Source organism: Lepus europaeus, chromosome 6 (assembly GCF_033115175.1).
Source record: "Lepus europaeus isolate LE1 chromosome 6, mLepTim1.pri, whole genome shotgun sequence".
Taxonomy (NCBI): Eukaryota; Metazoa; Chordata; class Mammalia; order Lagomorpha; family Leporidae; genus Lepus; species Lepus europaeus.
In genome coordinates this window covers 113676708-113698363 of record NC_084832.1, presented here as the reverse complement: position 1 = coordinate 113698363, position 21656 = coordinate 113676708, and the positions used below count along the sequence as shown (strand labels likewise).

The 21656-nt window shown below is 41.0% G+C and overlaps 1 protein-coding gene across 1 annotated transcript in view; it reads left to right on the top strand.

Moving 5' to 3' along the window:
* The first annotated feature begins 326 nt into the window (after window positions 1–326).
* GYS2 (glycogen synthase 2) overlaps window positions 327–21656 on the top strand; it is a 65063-nt gene continuing 43733 nt past the window's right edge. Inside the window, exons 1-4 of the mRNA XM_062194915.1 lie at window positions 327–741; window positions 9587–9768; window positions 16501–16692; window positions 18361–18543. Of these exons, the coding sequence (XP_062050899.1) occupies window positions 621–741; window positions 9587–9768; window positions 16501–16692; window positions 18361–18543 (678 nt within the window). The 5' untranslated portion in view covers window positions 327–620. The remainder of the gene's footprint in view (window positions 742–9586; window positions 9769–16500; window positions 16693–18360; window positions 18544–21656) is intronic.

The window sequence follows — 21656 nt, the reverse complement described above, 5'->3', positions numbered from 1 at the left end:
AGTTATGCTTTTTCAGTGGGGAAAACTTAGAAAAGTAATTGAAAGAAGAGAACTCGATATCCACAGCTATCATCAAAATTCAATTTCAAATTTAGGAAAGTAAATAGGATTTCTTTTTAAGCTCTAACATGGGGAATCAAAAGGAAGAAAAGAAATCTAAATGGATTTAAAACTAGAGAGGTAGCCCAGGCAATTGTACACGTGAGTCTAATCTGGAGTAGCGTGCAGCCTTTATGAGGGGAATTGCTAATTCTGGATCACTTTGGAAATGATGAAATAAGCGCTGGTGCGTCTGGGAGTTTGGTCGGAAGGACAAGGGCTAAAGGGCTGAACTCATATCACGCTTAGTCCACCCTGGAGGCTGTAGGTTTGTGCTCATGCAAGGTTGCTCAGGAGCAGTCATCAAGTGTATTGTGCCCACCTGTGCTGAGCCACCGCCAAGCAGAGCCGAGAATTCCTCTTCTGTCTTCGAGTTCCCCAGGAAGCACAGCAGATTTCATTCTGCTGGTTTATCTCTACAAGAAGCTGCCAAAGCCTGATCCTGCCAGCTCTGATCCTCTGCTAGGATTGCAATTCACCGACACAGAGATTGAAGCAAGTTCCCAAGAACAGGAGGAAAAATGCTCCGGGGCCGCTCCCTCTCTGTGACGTCCCTGGGTGGGCTGCCTCAGTGGGAAGTTGAAGAACTGCCCGTGGACGATTTACTGCTCTTTGAAGTTTCTTGGGAGGTGACCAATAAAGGTTTGTACTGCGCCTGAAGGTGACCCTTTGCCAACTGCTGAAGCCATAGACTAGGATTTCACAGGTGAACGCATAGGAATGTGGAATTTCCAGGGAGAGAGGAGAGCCTTCAGGTGTTTCGATTGCACTTAGCTTTGTTTGTTTTCACAGGCAATGCAAACTCAGACTTGAGGATCTATGGTAGAGGGAGCAAGTTGAAAATATGAGTTATTGCCAGGCAATGTGAGTTTGAATTAAAATTTAAATCTATGTTACAGCGAAGTAAAAATAAAAGATTAATATTTACTTCTGTATTTTATTATTTTTCTCAGTTAAAAAAGGCATGATTAACTGCTTTATTTTTTCTTGTCAAAAGATCAGGGCCAGTTATAAACCTAAATTCTATATACATTAGTGATTATATGAAATATTGAATAATGTTTCTAATAATTCAAGAGTAGCTTGGAATTAAAATTTTTTTTTTGGAATCTGCTCAGAATAGATAGTATTGCTCCTTTCTCTTTCTTCAATGCCAGATATAGAAAGATACTATAAGAAGGGAAATCAAATCAGTCAAGTTGAAATAATTTCTTAATTATTTCCATTATAAGGATAAAAGCTCATATGCGCTGGATTGGAAAGAGCCAAGTAGGGAACTGTAAACTAAATGTCTGTAAATGCATAAAACAGTTCCTGTGGACTGGCATTCTCTAGCTTAAGTGTCATGACTGATGAGGGAATTTTAACCAAGAAAAAGACCATGAAGGACCAGGCCAAGAAATTATGGGTAAATGGCTGTGATCGCCTGTGAGATGTGATAGCATGAATGTGAGGCATCACTTCTTTTTGGAAGCAGAAACTGAATGGTAGAGAAATTGTTTGGCATCCGTTCTGATATTCACCCGTGCCAGCTGCTCCAGGTTCTCGGTTGTATGCATTCATAAAATTCGTACTGAAAATCCACTGTGCCTTTTTGGATGTGCACAGAAGCATGTCTTCTCTGTAGTTGAGGAAGAAGAAGCAATGAGGAAAGAAATGTTAGTGTAGAGAGAAGTATTTTGCAAGTAGCTGTTCTGAATGGCCTTTTTCCAGTCACACATTTTTCCAATGTAAAAATGTGCCCAGAGTTCGTGGGATTAGAACCACCTCAGCCATAGTGTGCCTTGAAAGCAAGGCTTTCTCTACAGAGCGGGCAGGAACGCAAGGACAGGGCTTATTGGTGGAACAACTTGGGGTGGGGACATCTCTTTAGTACTGGGCGTCCGTCTAGAAGGCATCTGCATGGGTTCCCCAACTTGGGCAGAGCCCCTTCTCCCTGCCTTTCTCTCCACTTAGCAAACACTGATGAGTATTGTCTGCTGGGAGTTGAGAATACACTCATGAAAACAGAAATGCCCTACAGACTTTATATCCCAGTGATGTGTGCACTGAGCCCAGGGCCTGGAACAGGGCCAATGCCAGTGCCAGGCACGCATACATGCTCAATCATTTTCTTTCCTAAGGAAGCAATAAACACATTTATTTTTCAATCTCTGAGCCACCATTGACACTTATTTTCTATTATTTACCTTGCAAAGGACGGGAATTTCTTTTTAAAATATTTATTTATTTATTTTAGTAGAGCGGGGAAGAGTGTGTGTGTGTGTGTGTGTATGTAGAGGTCTCCCATTTGCTGGTTCCCTCCCCCCAAAACCTGCAAAAGCCAGTCGTGTGGACCTCAGTACTGGTCTCCCACATGAGTGGCAGGGACTCAGCCACCTCCCACAGTCTGTATTAGCAGGGAGTTGGGGACAGCAGCTGGAGCCAGGACTGGAGCCCAGGCACTCAGACGTATGACAAAGGTTTATCTAGCTTAAATGCCAGCCCCGGGCATTTCTTTTGTGGAGAGGAATCTACACCATGATTTACCCAAGTTGACATCATCTGCAATGTATCTTGATTTTAATAATGGCCTCAGTCCAATTTTGTTAGAGAGTTTTATGTAGATGGGCAATTAGTGTACTCAGCCCCGTAATACGTTTCCACTGCAGTTTCTTTTTCAGATTTCTTTTGAACTCATCCTTCTCTGTAGTTCATTGCAGTGTTAGGAGGCACCTTAGTGACCATGAAGGGAACTTCCCTGTTTTATAGATAAAATAGACATGTAAAGGCATTAAAAAACCCAGCACACGTCACTGAGGATTAGGACTGGTTCTCCAAGTCCAATTCTCGTTTCTACTAAATTATAAGAATTATATGTTAGAACTTTCATTGTCTCAGAAAATGTCCTATGGATGGAAGAACTTTAACTTGGAATGAAATATCAGGGATTTCTGAAACTATGAGGAAAAACCCCTTAAACTATTTGGATATCAGTTCCCTCCTGGTGTTTGTGACAAACAAGGAAATGTATTCATATCCTAGAAAACAATATTTCTTAGAGAAAAAAAAATCCCTCACTACCAGAATGTGCCAATTAATAATGGAAATATGTAAAATTTTAATAAATGGGGGAGCCACAGTGAAATTATTATGTTCATTGTCATACCTCAAAATCATCTTTTCCAGGGTTCATATTAACTTTGAAATCTATTTCTTCTAATCATTCATCCATTTCTTATTCAATAGATTCATTAAGTGACTCTAAGGTGCCAGGCCCTGGGAGACAAGGGAGATAGAGTTTAACTCTATGTTTCTGATTTCTAGTCTTCAAGAGCATACAGACTGGCAGAAAGACAGATGGTGGGCGTGCAAGTACTGTCAAATTGCTTTCTTCACTGTCTTGTTTGTTTCCTTTTTTGTGCAGAAGCGTTTTATCTTGGTGTTATCCCATTTGTCTATTTTTGCTTTTGTTTTTTTAAATTTTATCCATCTTGTCCAGTTCAACGTCATGAAGTGATTTGCTTATGTTTCCTTCTAGTAGGTTCACAGTTTTATGGTCTTACATTTAAGTCTAATCCATTTTGAGTTGATTTTTGTATGACAGAAAGGTGGTTAGTTTCATTCTCTTGCTTGTGGATATTCAAATTTCCCAAAGCCATTTATTGAAGAAACTGTCCTTTCTCTAAAGTTTATGGCCCCTTTGTCAAAAAGTAATCGGCTACAGGTCCATGAGACTGTTTCTGAGCTCTTTGCTCTGCGCCACTCGTCTGTACGTTCGTTTTTATGCCAGTACCATGCTTTTGCATTACTGTAGCTTTGTAGTATATTTTGACATCAAGAAATGTAATGTCTCCTGCCTCATTCTTTTTTGTTCAAGATTGCTTTGTTTGTTCAGGGTTTGGGTGTGTGTTGAGGGGGGACATATAAATTTTAGCTGTGTCTTCTCTAGTTCTACGAAGAATGTCATTGCTATTTTGATAAGGATTTCATTGAATCTGTTTACCAGCTTCTGTAGCATGAATATTTTTTAAAAATCTTTTTTATTTTTTTATTTTTGACAGGCAGAGTGGATAGTGAGAGAGAGAGAGAGACAGAAAGAAAGGTCTTCCTTTGCCGTTGGTTCACCCTCCAATGGCCACCGTGGCTGGCGCACTGCGGCCAGTGCACCATGCTGATCCGAAGCCAGGAGCCAGGTGCTTCTCCTGGTCTCCCATGGGGTGCAGGGCCCAAGGACTTGGGCCATCCTCCACTGCACTCCCGGGCCATAGCAGAGAGCTGGCCTGGAAGAGGGGCAACCGGGACAGAATCCGGTGCCCCGACCGGGACTAGAACCCGGTGTGCCGGCGCCGCAAGGCGGAGGATTAGCCTGTTGAGCCACGGTGCCGGCCTGTAGCATGAATATTTTAACAATATTGATACTTCCAATCCTTAAGCTTGGGATATTTTCCTTTCTATTTCTTTGTTCCCTGTTCAGTTTGTTTCATTGAGATTTTACAGTTTTCATTGTAGAGAGCTTTCACTTCTTTGATTAAATTTATTCCTAGGTATTTGGGCTTTTTGTAGCTGTTAATGGAATTGCTTTCTTTCTTTATTTTTCTGAAAATTAGCTATTTGTGCGTAGAAACACTGCTGTTTTTCATGTAGTTTTTTTTTTTTTTTTACCCTGCAACTACTGAACTTACTAACTCCAATAGATTTTTTGTAGAGTCTTTAGAGTTTTCTGTATGAGAGGTCTTCAAAAGTTTCTGGAAAATGTATATAATGAAAAAAACTAGGTGTAGATTCCAAATTCTTTTCACTAAAATAAACATTTTAATCTCATTTTTCCACTTGAAGTATCCTTGTATATAAGATAATACTGTCTACAAGTGGTAGCAATGTGATTTCATTCTTTCCAATTTGGATCCCTTTTATTTTTTTGTCTCACCTGGCTAGGACTTCCAGGACTGTGTTGAGTAAAAGTGCTGAAAGTGGGCACCGTTTCCTTGCTCCAGATCTTAGAGAGAAAGTCTTCAACTTCTCTCCCTTTAGTATGATGTTATCTGTGGTCATGCTGGTGTTGATTTGGACCCTATGCAATGAATATATATATTGAACATTGCATGATACCTCATAAATATGTACATATTTGTGTGGCTATTAAAACATTTCAAAATGAAAAATGAAGAACCTGATTCTAAAGGTCACTAAGCCACTGAGTTCCTTTGTCAACCCAGAGGTATCTAGAACCAAATAAAAAAAAAGCTATTTTTCTAGATTTCCATTTGTTTTCCCAATGGTTTTTGGGGATTCCACCCTCTCCAAGACCTAATGATGCTTATCTTTTTTATGTTACTGCTCATTTTCACGCTCCTTCCCTTTCACTCACCACTTTTAAAAATCCATCCATTTGTTGCTCCCGCCACATGTTTTCTTGAAATCTTGCTGTTGATAGCGTGAGGTTTCTAGGGTTAGACTGCCTGAGCTGGGATCCCGATCCCACCCTTATCTGTGTGACCTGTTTTCCCACCTATAAAATAATGATGATGCTTTCATCCACCTGTAATGGTGCCATGAAAATGAACAGAAATACAGCTATAAATCACTCAAGTACTGCTTCCCATCTAACAGTGATTCTATAGGTATTGGCTTATGATTTCTTCATAAATTTTATCATAAAATGAAGAAGTTGGGTCATCTATTATCATACTAAGTTTCACTTTGATTCTATGATATTTATTTTTTTTAAACACAAGAGCAGAAAGAGGGAAAAAGATCTAGATCAAGGTTACTTCATTCCTGGAGACACAGTGATTAAGGCTTGACATTTTTCTCTCTGGGGTGGTTATGCAGTGGCCATGTCCATGGCATCCAAAGCCACACCGCATGAAGCACGCACTCTATAGAAATCGGACACGGCACACACATAGATGGACAAACGCTAGTCTCCCCCATTGCTGTTCACCCAGGTTGCCATGTCTCTCATAGAGAATGCTTGGAGCTGTCATTTGTAGGTATTATCAGAGTGGGTGGTTTGTGATTTTGCTCAACATCTGAGGATCACCTCCTACTGTAGTGCTTTGATTCGAACCACAAACCAAGTGAAGTTCTAAGAATACGAATATTTATTGACCATTGTCACAAATGGCAATTAGAATCTCTTTCCGCCAGACCTGCTGCCGCCATGTAATGATGATCTCCATTCCTGAAACCCTGTCTCTGGACAGAGGGCAAGATGAGTAACCATCCTTCCTGAAATGGCCAAAGACTCTGAAAGTCTCTAACTTTTAAGCATTTAGAAAATTATAAAGCTTCCCTCAATTTTATTAACATTAATATACATGTATATACTAAGGCCTTTCAAAGAGTTCATGGAAAATGCATGTTATGAAAAAAACTATGCATGGATTTCAATTTCTTTTATCTCCAAACAAGCTTAACTTCTTTCATCCCATTTCCCATGAACTTTTTGAAATAACTGTGTGTGTGTGTGAGTGTGTGTGTGTATGTGTTGAGGGAGTGTGTTAGGGAAATTTTGCAGTGTGTCCATTCTGTACTGCTTTGGAACTTTGGAATAGTGATTTTGGTAAAATTAGAAGTATTTCTAGATGACAGCTTTAGGCTTTTACCATTTAATTGCTATATAATCCACAGAAGCTCATCTGTTCTTTTCTATAAAAGACCTGATACTTTGTCCTCACTCTAACGATAGCTCCCATGTTGTTGCGGGAAAATGTAGATCAATAAAATACAAAGTACTTGTTTGAAAGTGAAGGTTAAGTTCAAATTCAATGACCTACCCTTTGTAAAACACTAAATTCATTAATGATATTGAGTGTGTGTGTTTTTTAAATATAAGAATAAACTTGTATTTATTGGTGATTAAAATACATGTGTTGTCGAACCTCCAAATTTGAGCATAGAAATGAAGCTGTCTCTATTTTATTGAACTCAATTATATGCTACCCTGCTAAGTGAGAAGTCTGGGGCAAAGTATCAAAAGCAGAGTGAAAATCAGGGGAATGTAATTGGCCAATAAATATGGGAGGAGATGGAAGGGTTAATATGATGCTTGAGTCAGTGAAACAGGGGCAAGGAGGACCTCCCAGCAGAGCTACCGTTCAGGGAAGCAGATGTCTGGGAGGAGATTTATTTTCAGTCAGGTCTGAACTGATGAGCGATAGACTGTTTTTTTTTCATTTTAGTTCATGTTTTTATTCCACCTTTTATGTCTAATTCTCAAACGGCAATTTTCCAGAATATACTAGTGTATGTGGAGTAGCTCAGACTTAGAAAAAAATACATAGTTGGCAACTCTACACTTTGGACATTAGTTGTGACTGCTGGTAAGATTTATTTCTTAAAGCCTATGTTGCTGAAATGAGAAATTTGAGATGTGCAGTAGGTATAAAAACCTATATTTTGATGACTCGGAATACCTTTAGAAATATAGCACTAAAAAACTGAGAAGAAACTGTTGTTGTTTTGTTTTTTTAGTATGGAACCACAGGTAATCATCCTTTGCAATTGAGCTGGAAATTGGCACCAGCATCACATTAGTTCCAGGATTTTACAGAGGATTTCCCTTTTTTAAACATTTATTTTATTTATTTGAAAATCAGAGTTATGGAAAGACAGACAGATTTTCCATCCTCTGGTTCACTCTCCAAATGGTCACAACAGCCCGGGCTAGGCCAGTCCAAAGCAAGAAAGCAGGAGCTTCATCTGGGTCTCCCATGTGGGTGCAGGGGCCCAAGTACCTGGGCCATCTTTTGATACTCTCCCAGGTGCATTAGCAGGAAGCTAAATAGGAAATGGAGCAGCTGGGACTCAAACTGGCACCCATAGGCAATGCTGGTGTTGCTCGCAGTGGCTTAACTCATAGCTCTACAATTCTGTCCCTGAGGATTTCTTCAGTTATTTTTTGTTTAAAGCTCATGGAAAAATTATTGTTCAAGAAATCGACCCACTGTTTTCATAATCTCATACATGATTACTGCTTAGGACTCGTACAGAGCACTTCCTACCTAAGCGAAATGGAGGTCTTCTTCCCTTTCCCCGCCCATGCCTACCACGTAGTTCTTGGACCTCAAATCCTCCTTTTCTTTTTTTTAAAATTTTTTTAATTTTTAAAAATTTTTTGACAGGCAGAGTAGACAGTGAGAGAGAGAGATAGAGAGAAAGGTCTTCCATTTAAATCCTCCTTTTCAATGCCCAGTATGCTCCCCTTGCTCACTCTGCTCTCAAGTTATAGCCTTAACGCTAACCATCACCTCTGCTTAAAAATTCTCCCCCACAATAATTTCTTCACTCGTTTAAATGACTATTTAGTTGATAGTTCACTTGCTCAAATATCTTTTCATTGAAGTCTTATTTCTAGTACTGCTGCCTCAACCTAAATTTTCCTCCAAGCTGAATACTATTTTATCTCTAGTTAATGGATGAGCTAATTTAACCTTATATCAGTTAGTGAGTTCACTAGTTGGATCCAAATTGTTTCCAGTATTTTTTTTTTTTTTGCAATTATCGTCCTTCAATGCATGTCCTCGTATACATGTCTTTGTGCACTCTTTATTTTTCCCTCAGGACAATTTTCTAGGGGTGAATGTGTTGGGTCCAAGTGTGTGCATGGTTCCTGGCTCTGTGTTTTAATAGTGGTTTCAGCAATGCCAGAGGACAAGAGGAAACAGTGACTCAGGAAGGCAGATGGGGCTTATGAGTGTGGAAATTTGCAATAGGGTTGGGCAGAGCATCTTCCATCAAATCCTATCAGCTGTTTTCCTTTGTTAAAAGGTACTTGCTTGATGCTTTAAAGGGTGAGTTTCTCTTTAGTTTGGAAGATTTGCTTGCAATTGCAAGCAAAGGAGGTGTTCTTGGAATCCCCTTAGCCCTATTTGTGGACCACTGTAGGAGAGGAGGGAAAAGGTGATTACTGCTGCAGGGGGCACATGTCGTGACAAAGGCTATATGGATGCCCTTTGACACTTTAATGTACAGGGAGCTATAAGCTTTACCTCAATCCTTTCTTCAAAGTACCTTGAGATGTTGGAACCTCCCTGCTGCTCCCAGACAGCTGCTCTCTCACATGCACCCAGAAGAGACTTTAAAATATTCCCATGGCTGAGGCAGCAGATGATGGCCCAAGTACTTGGGCCCCTGCCACCCAGGTGGGAGACCCAGATGGAGTACCTGGCTCCTGGCATCAGCCTGGACCAGCCCTGGCTATTGTGGCCATTTGGGGAGTAACCCTCTCTCTCCCTCCTCATCCCTGTCACTCTGCCTTTCAAATAAGTAAATAAACTTTAAAAGAAAGTACCCAGAATTGAGTCAAATAGTAACTATGTCTTCGTGTCCTTCATCAACAAGTTAAACACTACCTTTTGTTAGAAAGTTAACCAGACCCTTAGACTTGGTAGATGGTAAATAGCAACCGAAAAATTAGAATTTCCATTCCTTCATCACTTAAAATGAATTATTAACCCAAATGATAATAGCACTTGTGTTTTTTTTTTTTCCTTTTTAACAGTTGGAGGCATCTGTACTGTGATTCAGACAAAGGCAAAAATAACAGCAAATGAATGGGGAGACAATTATTTTCTGATAGGCCCGTATTTTGAGCACAACATGAAGACTCAGGTGGAACAGTGTGAGCCTACAAACGATGCTGTGAGAAGAGCAGTGGACACAATGAATAAGCATGGCTGCCAGGTAAAGGATGTTGACTGACACTTCACCTGCATCTCTCATTCAGCTGTGTGGGAAAACAGACCACAAGGTACAGGAGCTCACAAGACAAGACTCCACCTACTTAGGGAAGAAGAGCAGGTTTGTGAGACAGATGACAAACTTTTTTTTTTTTTAAGATTTATTTTATTTATTTGAAAGACAGAGTTACAGAGCAGAGAGAGGTAGAAAGAGAGAGAGAGTTCTTTCTTCTGCTGATTCATTCCCCAGATGGCTGCAACAGCCAGAGCTGTGCTGACCTGAAGCCAGGAATGAGGAACTTCTTCCAGGTCTCCCACATGGGTGCAGGGGCCCAAGGACTTGGGCCATCTTCTACTGCTTTCCCAGGTCACAGCAGAGAACTGGATTGGAAGAGGAGCAGCCGGGACTAGAACTGGCGCCCATATGGGATGCCGGCGCTTTAGGCCAAGACTTTAACTCACTGCGCCAAAGTGCCAGCCCCTAAACTTGGTTTTTAGTAGATGAGATTTGAGACATGTTGTGAAAGCCAGGGGAAAATGTCTGGGGGGCTAACGAGTTTAGAGCTCAACAGAAGGTTTAGGATGGAGATGTTTTGAGAGTCATTTGCCTTTAAATTGTAGTTGAAGTCATGCGTATTGATAACGTTTCCAATATTGATACCAATTTATAGACTAAGAGCAAAAGCTTTGAGCTGCCCTTTGGGAAATGTCACCATGTCAGAGCATCTACATTAGAAGGAGCCAAAGGTCACAACTTTAGAAGCAAAGCTAGTGATGCAGAACCGAAGACATCCAAGTCCTGATCCCCATGTTACTTAGGAATAGCAACAGGAGATTTGTAGTTGTGATTAAGGATTTTGAGATAGGAAGATAACCCTGAATCATCTGGATAGAGGCAATGTGAACACAAGAACTCACCCAGGAGGGAGGCAGTGGAATAAGAATGTGAGAGGAGTGACAGTGGAAGTGGAGGTTGGAATGATGTCCTTTGAAGACAGAGGAAGAAGCCACAAGAAATGCAGGTGGCATCTAGAAGAAGGAAAAAGTGATAAAACAGATAATTGTTGAGACATCATGGATGGGATACAGCTCTGCCAAGATGTAAATTTTAGCTTGCGAGTCCATTTTGAATGACTGAGTTCCATATCTGTAAGGTAATAAATTTATGTAGTTTTAAGTCACCAGATTTGTGCCAATTTGTTTCAAGAATAGATGAAAGATTAAGTCATCAAAGGACTGAACTGGGCTCAGTGGGTTTGATAATATTAAGGCTATTTGCAACAATACTAAGTGGAGTTTCAGAAGAGAAACAGAGGTTAAATCAGGTTGCAGTGGATTAAGAAATGGATGAGTGATGAGCGAAAGGGTGCAAAATTTGTGGCATGAGATTTTTTCATGAAGAGGAGAACAACGTAGCTACATAGAAATATGATTTTAAGAATGGGGGCCTTAAATATGGGTAAGACCTGAACATATTTATATACCAAGAGCAAATACAATAGTACCCCCTTATCTATCATTTTTTTTTTCCTGTGCTTTCAATTACATGTAGTCAACTGAAAATATCAAATGGAGGCCGGCGCCGTGGCTCAGTAGGCTAATCCTCTGCCTTGCGGCGCCGGCACACCGGGTTCTAGTCCCAGTCGGGGCACCGATCCTGTCCCGGTTGCCCCTCTTCCAGGCCAGCTCTCTGCTGTGGCCAGGGAGTGCAGTGGAGGATGGCCCAAGTGCTTGGGCCCTGCACCCCATGGGAGACCAGGAGAAGCACCTGGCTCCTGCCATCGGATCAGCGCAGTGCGCCGGCCGCAGCGCACCAGCCGTGGCAGCCATTGGAGGGTGACCCAACGGCAAAAAGGAAGACCTTTCTCTCTGTCTCCCTCTACTGTCCACTCTGCCTGTCAAAAAAAAAAAAAAAAAAGAAAGAAAGAAAATAGCAAATGGGAAATTCCAGAGGCAAACAATTCATAAGTTTTAAATTGTAAATCATTCTGAGTAGCATGATGGAATATCAAACCATCATTTAAATAATCTGTCCAGATGTCCATGCTGTATATACTACCTGTTCGTTGGTCAGTTAGTAGTCTTGTAGGTTATCAGCTGGACAGTCTCATTATTAAAGGAACTGTGTTCTAGTATCCCTTACATAGTAGTCTAATACTATGTTAAGATGTCTATATCATTAACCTCACTTCATCTCATCTCCTAGGCATTGTATCATCTCACACCATCACAAGAAGGAAGAGTACAGTACAATGATATATTTTGAGAGACTACATTCATATAATATTGTTACATTTTATTATTGTTGTTGTTAATTTCTTATTTATACATCTAGCTTTATCATAGGTTTGCATGCATAGGAAAAAATAGTATATGTAGGATCTGGTTTATGTAGTATATCTGGTATATGTAGGATCCGGTTTCAGGCATCTGCTGGGGTCTTATCTCATAGATAAGGGGAAAATGACTGTATCTAGCAGACAGGAAGAAGTTGAAGGTTCAAAATAGGTTGATAATTAAAGAAGATAAAGTCAGTGAGAGTGAGGAAAGCAACACAATCTAACATAATATTAAAACAATCACTCTTCACCCCTTTCCCTCAAACAGGACATAAAAGAATGGATGAAAACATCTGACAATAAATTTAGGATGGTCTCATTTTCTGACGTTTTTGAAGATTGTACTACAGTAGTACTCAAAGATCATCTCCTAAGAGTTAGGAGGCAAGTGCAGAAATAGAGAATTTGAAGAAAGCTTCTGAGAAAGTGCTCAGAGAATATGCAGAAGTATTTCTGGGCATCAGGACTTTTTAGTGGGACAAATATTTACAACTGTGACTCTCAGCATCTATCAGCAGTCTGAGGAAACATGTAGGAAGCTGACTAGACAGAGATCCAGCATTGTTTAATTTCCACATTGGTACAATTGAGCAAGGTGCCACAAGGACGGGAGGTAATATAGAGGGTGTTTGAAATAATGATGGAATGGATGAACCACTGGGTTTAAAATGGATTGCCTGATAGGAAGTAATAATGTAGGAGAACATGGGGCTTCAGGAACTGGAGTTCTTAGAGAGGAAAAAGAGAGTACAAACATGTGTTGTGAGAAATGCATTCTTGGGGGATTTCATCATTGTCCCAATATCACAAAGTATATTTACACAAACCTAGATAGTATAGGTCAGTCACTCAATGTGCCTTTTGGTGCAGTCAAGAGACAGTAAACATGAGAAGTCTGAGGCCATGGCCAGTGCAGACTTACCTACTGTTTCACTGGCTCCTTTTTTGTAGGTAGAAGGAGTACACGTTAAAAAATATAGAAAATGTGGGGTAGTAAACACATAAGCCATAACATGGTTATTTATTATCATTCTCAAGTATTATATGTAATGGTGTATGCCATACTTCACACAAGCAGCGCTGCAGTAAGTTTGTTTACACCGGTATCACCACCAACATGTGAGGAATGTGTCGTGCTATGACATTATCACAGCTGTGATGTCACTAAGCCTTAAGACTTTTCAACTCCGTTTTAATCATAGGGGACCACTGTATGTACATGGCTTGTCATTGATTGGAACATCATTATGTACTAGACAATGGCACAAGTACATATACTGGGAGAAAACAGTGAAATAACTGGAAGTATAGACTTTGTGATCAGGTAACGGAACTCTTTTTTTTTTTTTGAAAGATAGAGTTAGACAATGAGAGAGACAGAGAAAGGTCTTCCTTCTGTTGGTTCACCCCTGAAGTGGCTGCTACGGCCGGAGCTGCACCGATCTGAAGCCAGGAGCCATGTGCTTCCTCCTGGTCTCCCATGCAGGTGCAGGCGCCCAAGCACTTGGGCCATCCTCCACTGCCCTCCCGGGCCACAGCAGAGAGCTGGCCTGGAAGAGGAGCAACCGGGACTAGAACCTGGTGCCCATACGGGATGCTGGCTCCACAGGCAGAGGATTAACCAAGTGAGCCATGGCACCGGAATTCTAAAGTGGCATATTTCAGAGTTGGAACAATTTGGGTTTTGACAAGGTGAAGAATGCAACCATGAGCTTGGAGCAGCTGAAATCTGGTGGACATGAAACTCACTGATGTCAATAAGGTCAAAGAACTGTTAGATAAGTGTGTAGAATAAAATATCTGGACTTCTATTTGCCTAGTATGGGGTCCAAAAATAACCAGGTGACTGAGTAGAATAAGGAGAGGTAATGCATTTAGACACCATAGATTTCAAATATGTCTTAATTCATGAATAGAGAGCAAGACTTTAAAAGTTCCTATGGAAATTTATCAAGGAGTAACTTTCCCTTGCGCTCACTGAGAACAGGAGATACCTCATTGGGATATCTGTGTGAGTAGTGGTGTCCAGAGGGAGCAAGCAAGGCTGATGGAGCAGGACATGTCACAGAGAGCACCAGGGAAACCTTTCATAGTGAAGACAGCATAGAGATTGTTAGGAGAGTGACAGATGGGTGCATGTTGTACCATTGGGTTGGAAGTACCTGAGATGTTAGGAGGGGCTTGTATTTAAAGATTCCAGGTGCTGCTAAACTCTTTGTGCTTGTCCAACCTGCTGCCTTTGTTCTTAGTGGCCTCCAAGAAATTAGGGTGTCATTCGTGTTCTTGTCTTAAGAGAAGCGGGCTAGAAGCCAGTCTCTTGGAATGCAGCTGGAGGGGCTGGGATGTCACATGCATGTTCCGGTTTCTTTTCTTGGATTTCTAGTGGAAGGATGTTTCCATAACACAGGCAGGAAAGGACCGGAAGTCAAGACAAGGTAGCTTATGTTCCTAGTTTGTAGTGTCAACACTTCTCTAGCATCCCAGCTTGCTGTAACATATATCATATAGTGGGCATCCAGTGGCATTTGTTGAATAAATTCATTTGTTGAATTCATTTATTTGTTGAATAAATTCATGAATCAATGAATATCCCAAAGAGAGAATTATTGGCAACTTACCTGAAGCTCAGGAAAATTCAATCTGAAAAGGAAAGCCCAGCAAGATGAGGACTAAATAATGCTGGCAGCAGCTGACTTGCAATGGTTTCAGGGTTGGCCAAGGCCTGGGAAGGGGAAGGACATCACCACAAGTGCTTGAGTCCCAGGGAGGAAGCGATGATTCAGTTGAGATTTCAAGCTATGCAAAATTCAGCCTTGGGTTGGGTCATAAGGGTCAAGATTCAAGCCATGTAGACATCGTTTTCCAGAGAAGCCTGGAAACACAATGAGAGAGATTCAGCCCCTGCTGAATTCCAGAGAGGTGTCGAAGTAGTTAATGAGGTTGCATATATCACAGGGGGATAAACACAACATAGAAAGACAAATGAACAAGTAAATTCCACAGAAATACAGACAAAAGGGGAATTTAAAACAAATACACAGGTGATTATATAATTAAGATTTTTATATAGAATTTAGATTAAAAAAATTGAGGTAGACAATGCATGAAAATTTGTAAATGGTAAAATATTTAACAATCAAAGATGTCAATTTGAGTAATATAATAGGATTACTTTTTGAAAAAATATTTATTTTGAATGTCAGAGTTATATGTATATATAGAGAGAGACAGATAGAGAGGTCTCTTCCATCTACTGGTTCACTCCCCAAATAGCCACAATGGCCAGTGCTGGGCCAGGCCAAAGCCAGGAGCCAGGAGCTTCCTCTGGGTCTCCTATATAGGTGGCAGAGGCCTAAGCACTTGGGCCATCTTCTGCTTTTCCCAAGCCATTAGCAGGGAGGTAGATCAGAGGTAGAACAGTTAGGATGTGAACCAGTGCCCATATGAGATGATGGCGTCTCAGGTGGTGGCTTTACCCACTATGCCACAACACCAGCCCCAGGATTTTTTCAAAAAATTTTTTTTGAAAAAAATTATTTATTTATTTGAAAGACAGAGAGACAGAAGAAGAGACAGAGAGAGAGATCTTCCATCTGCTGGTTCACTCACCAAATGGCTACAATGGCTAGAGCTGGGCCAGGCCCATGCCAGGAGCCAGGAGCTTCATCCAGGTACTTGGGCCATCTTCTGCCAATTTCCTAGGCACATTAGCAGGGAGGTGGATCAGAAGAGGAGCATGCAGGACATGAACCAGCATCCATATCAGATGCTAGCATTGCAGGTGGTAGCTTAATACACTGTGTCACATGCTGGCCCCTTGTAATAGCATTAGACTTGGAGCTGCTGGATTAAAGGGATAATGTATTATGGGCAACACACTGGGAAATATATTGTGTTACATTTTTATGGGAATAGTAACATAAATCATGCACGTTTGCCTCCTGAAACAGCCTCTTCTCTAGCAGAAAATGTTGTCAAGTCCTATTGCATAAAGAAAAGTGACTCCATAGATACTATACCTACCTACAGATCACCAAAGATACAAAGCATTTAATCTTAGGAGTTTATCTTAACAGCATAGACTGTAATGTTAATCTCCATCTCCGTAAGCTCAGGTTCACAGTGGAGTACCAAGGGACAGAAGAGATTCCATGATCTCAATGTATTGTCATTGAGGACCAAATTTAATGAAGAGCAGTAACTACACAAATGGATGCAAGTCCATTCCAGCTTCCAGATCAAACATTAGTTGTTTTGTGTTCTCACTACCCTTGGTAGGTAGTTTGCTTAATCTGCTGTTGGTTTCTGATTAAAGCTCATATCCTCTGGGTCTAGATACATTTTTGTCTCTGGCAATACTGGTGATTACCCTATGGTTTGTGTTCTCTGTATGACAGGTGCATTTTGGGCGATGGCTGATCGAAGGGAGTCCTTATGTGGTGCTCTTTGACATAGGCTACTCAGCCTGGAACCTGGACAGGTGGAAGGGTGACTTCTGGGAAGCGTGCAGCGTTGGCATTCCGTATGATGACCGAGAAGCCAATGATATGCTGATATTTGGATCTTTAACTGCCTGGTTCCTAAAAGAGGTACTGTCTACTGTAAATTAATACAACAGAGGAGCGGTACAAATGAATTCAGTACCCCCGATATCTCTGTCTCTGTTTCTGTTTGCCTTTAAAATTCTAATCAGTCCATCAATAGATAGGTCATTTTTTTAAAAAAATAATGACATCATCTAAAATTTGCTTCACCTAAAGTTTGTGGGTCATTTTTTTTCCTGAGGGTGGTCTCAGGAAAGTCCCATGTATGTCAGGAGTGTGGTCCCTTAAACAGTCTTTCTTACTGGTGACGTCATAATTCAAGAGCCTCCATGGGTTGTCTTGAAGAGAAGGGGAAGATGGACAGCAGTCCTCATTGCTTTCTATTTGAGACAGAACAAGGCAAGAAAGTGAGACCATTGGCAGAACTGGCCTAGTGGCAGATACAGAGCTGTTTACCACCTGTGGAGCTAACCCTTCTTCATTGAGCATGGCTCCGAGGCTGAGGCCAACCACCACACTGTGTGAGTGTGTGTCCTGCCGTCCTCCTTTCTGTGAGTGGGAGATACAGGGGGAGAAGCAAGAAATGAGTGCCCAAGTTTTCTCTGAAATAAAACAGTTCCAGAAATGATTTTCTTTGCTTTAATGAATGGGGATGTTAGAAAGAAATCCAAGTGCTCATCTCTCCATTATTAAAGTTGCCACCTTATAAAGGGAGTGGAGTGGGAAGGTTAACTTTTCCTAAGAGTGCAACAAGGTAGCTATTAGAGACAGGTGCCCCACCCCCTCACCACTCCAGCTGGATGGAGTGGAACTAAACCTGGGTCCTCAGTGTGTTACCAATGCTATGTGATTCTATGCAAGTGATTAACCTCTTTCTCCTCAGTTCCCCATTCCTAAAATAATTGTATATCAGTTAAACTGCTCCTGGCTCGAAGGAACAGAAAGCCCAAATAGAATGCTCATAAAACATGAAGTCATTTGTGAAGTATTTTAAAAGAAGCTTATAAGGGGTAGTCTCAGTTGATTAAACTGTTTAGTGATATCTTCAAGAGTGTTATTATCACCATAATCCATTCATACAATCAATGAATATTCATTGAGTGCCAACTGTGCATTCATTCCATTTACTTATTGATGTTTACTATGAATATTAGTATTTATTCTTCCATGGATACAAAAATTGTGACCCATCATGGAAAGGATGGATGAAGGCGTCAAATACATGCATTTTAGGAATGTGCCATTGAAACCCATGAAAGCCGGCTCCACGGCTCAACAGGCTAATCCTCCACCTGCAGCGCCGGCACACCGAGTTCTAGTCCCGGTCGGGGCCCCGGATTCTGTCCCGGTTGCCCCTCTTCCAGGCCAGCTCTCTGCTGTGGCCCGGGAGGGCAGTGGAGGATGGCCCAAGTGCTTGGGCCCTGCACCCTGGGAGACCAGGAGAAGCACCTGCCTCCTGCCTTTGGTTCAGCATGATGTGCCGGCCGCAGCGGCCATTGGAGGGTGAACCAACGACAAAAGGAAGACCTGACCTTTCTCTCTGTCTCTCTCTCACACTGTCCACTCAGCCTGTCAAAAAAAAAAAAAAAAAAAAAACCCATGGAAGATTTATTGTTGCCAAATCTGCGTGCTTCCTGTGCAGACCCCTTTAGGTTGTGACGGACAAGATCTGGCTTCACCAACAGCTTTTCTGAACACTGTTCTCTGACACAGGTGACAGATCACGCAGCCGGTAAGCATGTCATTGCCCACTTCCACGAATGGCAGGCAGGGACCGGACTGATCCTTTCTCGAGCCCGCAAACTTCCCATTGCCACGATGTTTACCACGCACGCCACATTGCTTGGTCGCTATCTCTGTGCAGCAAATATTGATTTCTACAACCAGCTTGATAAGGTAACTAGTCTTTCTTCCTTCCCTGACCCACCCCTTTTTTCAGATGGCGGAAGATGGAGGGGGAGAAGTATTGATCTTGACATTTCATCTGCCAACCAGACAGCAGAAATGCCCTTTTAGGTGATCAATATTCAGGACAGAGCATGCCCCAGGGTGGCCGACAGCTCACACAGTCTCATGCTGTGCAGAGTGCAGTACCATGTAGTGGTGCGGGGCCTGGTTTCTGTCCAACTTTGGAACAGTAGATCCAGAGGAGCATGATGGGAGTCAGGCACTGTGTGGGCAAAAGGTTGGGCTCTAGTTCTGCCCTGCAGTTTGGGACAAGATGGGAAGATCCTGGATCCACACATAGCCCCGGGTGGCAGGCAGTAAGCAGGGATTCTAGGTGTACAAAGCTGCTTTATCTACTCCATCCTCCAAGTGAATGATCACTTACAGATCATGAGGGCAGATTTTTCCTCTGGCTCTCAATGCATAGGGGGAGTTTTCACAGGCTCCAGTGAAACAGAAATTATTGAAAAGAGGTGATTATTTAGTTTGGTGGTTTCTGGAGAAAACCTGACTCTGACCCAACATCATTCAGGTTTAAATTCTTTACCTCTTTTCTATCAGTAAAATGGGATTAATAACAGTATATCTCTTGTCATCAGGGTAAAAATAGTAAAACATATGAGTATCAGAAATTCAGGGGTTCTTCAGATCTGTCATCTATAGTACCAATCAAGTTTATTCAGTATTTTAGAATTCAATTTCACTATCAGGAGAATTAGGAAGTTGTAAAGTTGATATCTAAAGACTTTGCCAGTTTAAAAAAAAAGTTTGTGTATGTGGTTGGGGGGGGAGAGAAAGAGAGATGTATGAATAATACTCAGACAATAGTACTGGAAAGCTACATTACCATCTCAAAGACATTCTGAGTGCCCCAAGGTTCTTTTTGAAGAATTTTAGCGTTTGTAAAGCAATATTCCTGTCCTAATTAGAGCTTTCCTATTAAAGGTTAGCCTACCCTAAAGGTCAAATTATAGACATAAGATCTACATTTAAAATGAAGTCACCAAGGGATTTAGAACCCCAGGAGATGAGGGAAATTTCCTCCTGGTGTATGACAGTAGAGTAATAAGGGCAAACCAGTGATCTGTGATAAAGTCAACAACCATGCCTCCCATCATTTTCACAAAAGACTGGCACATTGGGTGTGAATGCTGAAGAATATTGTATGGTAACAGATAATAAAAGATAAGTGCCCAAGCATATTGGATATTTATATATATTTATAAGGAATAAGTGTGTTATCATATTTAAATATTATGACTTTATTCTTTCTATGTTTATTTGTACTGTCTTCAAATACAATTCTGCATCTCCCCAGTGTACAGACCCTCACTGATTCAGATGTATAAGCTTAGTTACCGCTTGCTCATCTTTCTAGCAAATTGTCTTAGCCAGCAACTAATAGACAACAGGCAGTCAAGAACTATGTTTTGAATTTAATTTGTAATATTTTTTTTACAGTAGAAACCCCCCCCCCCCCACTGTTCATACTAGTTTTAGAATTTGGGTGGTATATAAGAACACCATATCATAGGTATGAAAGGTTCTTGAAGTTCAACATAAGGAATGAATCATAATTTAGTGCCCAGGATAAAAAACATGAGAACAAGAATGGAATAATCTAAATTTTGTAAAAGCAGGAATATTAGAACTAGTGTACTCAAATAATACTGCTAACTGAAAGCATTTTTCTGTTAATACCAAATCCACAAGCATTCTGATGCTGGCTTCAGTTTTTTAGTATCATTCATTAGCAAAAATGTAACTTCAACCATTTTCCAGTCAGCTTATGGATTTTCAGAGAACCTCCAAGATGTTTCCAAACAACCAATGGTCAATTAACCCCTTGACTATATGGCCAAATAATTGTTTTTTAAAAGCCTTTAGCCTTCTTATACCTTGGCCTTTTTTCTTTTCTTAATAGCAGTACAATTTCCTGCCTGGAAATCTGAGAATAGCGCCACCTAGGAACAGAAAACAGAGGAGGGTTAGAACTAGACCTCACAGCAGAGCCAACTTGGTCTCCGAGTATCTGCACTCAATGCCCACCTGCAGCTCCCCACTCACACTTCCTGCCTATGCAGATCCTGGGAGGCAGTCTTAATGGTTCAAGTAATTGGGTTCCTGACACTTACATGTGGGATCTGGATTCAACCTGTAGATAATTGTTTTAACTCCTCTGAATCAGTTTTGAGCTGGTCAGCTTCACTTACAGGGTTCCTCTCCCCTGTTTCTGGACTGTGTTTTATAGACTACTATAAGACAGTATGTTCAGGAGTTCATGGGAAGATAGAATTAGCAGTTGATTCTTCAGCAAAAAAAAAAAAAAAATCTAAATCCATGCAGTTTTTTTAAATACTGCACATTTGCATGAGCTTTTTGAAGATTCTATGTATGCCTAGATTTTAATTATTTTTTGCAGTAAAATAGGCATTTCTCATCCCATTTTCCATGAACTTTTTTGAAGTCCCCTCGTATACTTTGCCTCTTTTTTGTTTTTTATATACATGATGCAAAATCGATAAAAAGTTAGGCGACATGAAAATATAAGTAACATCTATTGTCAACAAAACCATTCCAGACTGTGTGCTACATGTTGGAATTTTCAGAGATGCTTTTAAAATTATTTATTTATTTATATTTATTTGAAAACAAAGAGGCAGAGACAGAGAAGTCCCTTTCTCTGGTTCATTCCCCAGATGGCTGCACTAGCTAGGGCTGGCCAAGCTAAAGCCAGGAGCCAGGAATGCTCTCTGGGTCATGGGTGGCCAAGTACTGGTGTCATCACCTTCTGTCCCTTTCCCCAGCATATGCAATATCATTGGCCCAGGTGGAGAATTTAATCATTATCATAAATATGTGGAAAAGTGGACAACATGGTTAAAGAGATAAGGGTTCTGTGAAGCAACAAGCACCACAGACCTCAAAGAAGAGTCCCCTGGGGGCAGGAAGGCAGAAGCTGTCAATGTTCCTGACATCACAGATGTTTCTCATGAACACCAGGCTGTCCTGCTGTCCTGTTTCTGTATATTCGAATTACTCATTTAGAAAACTTGTCTTCC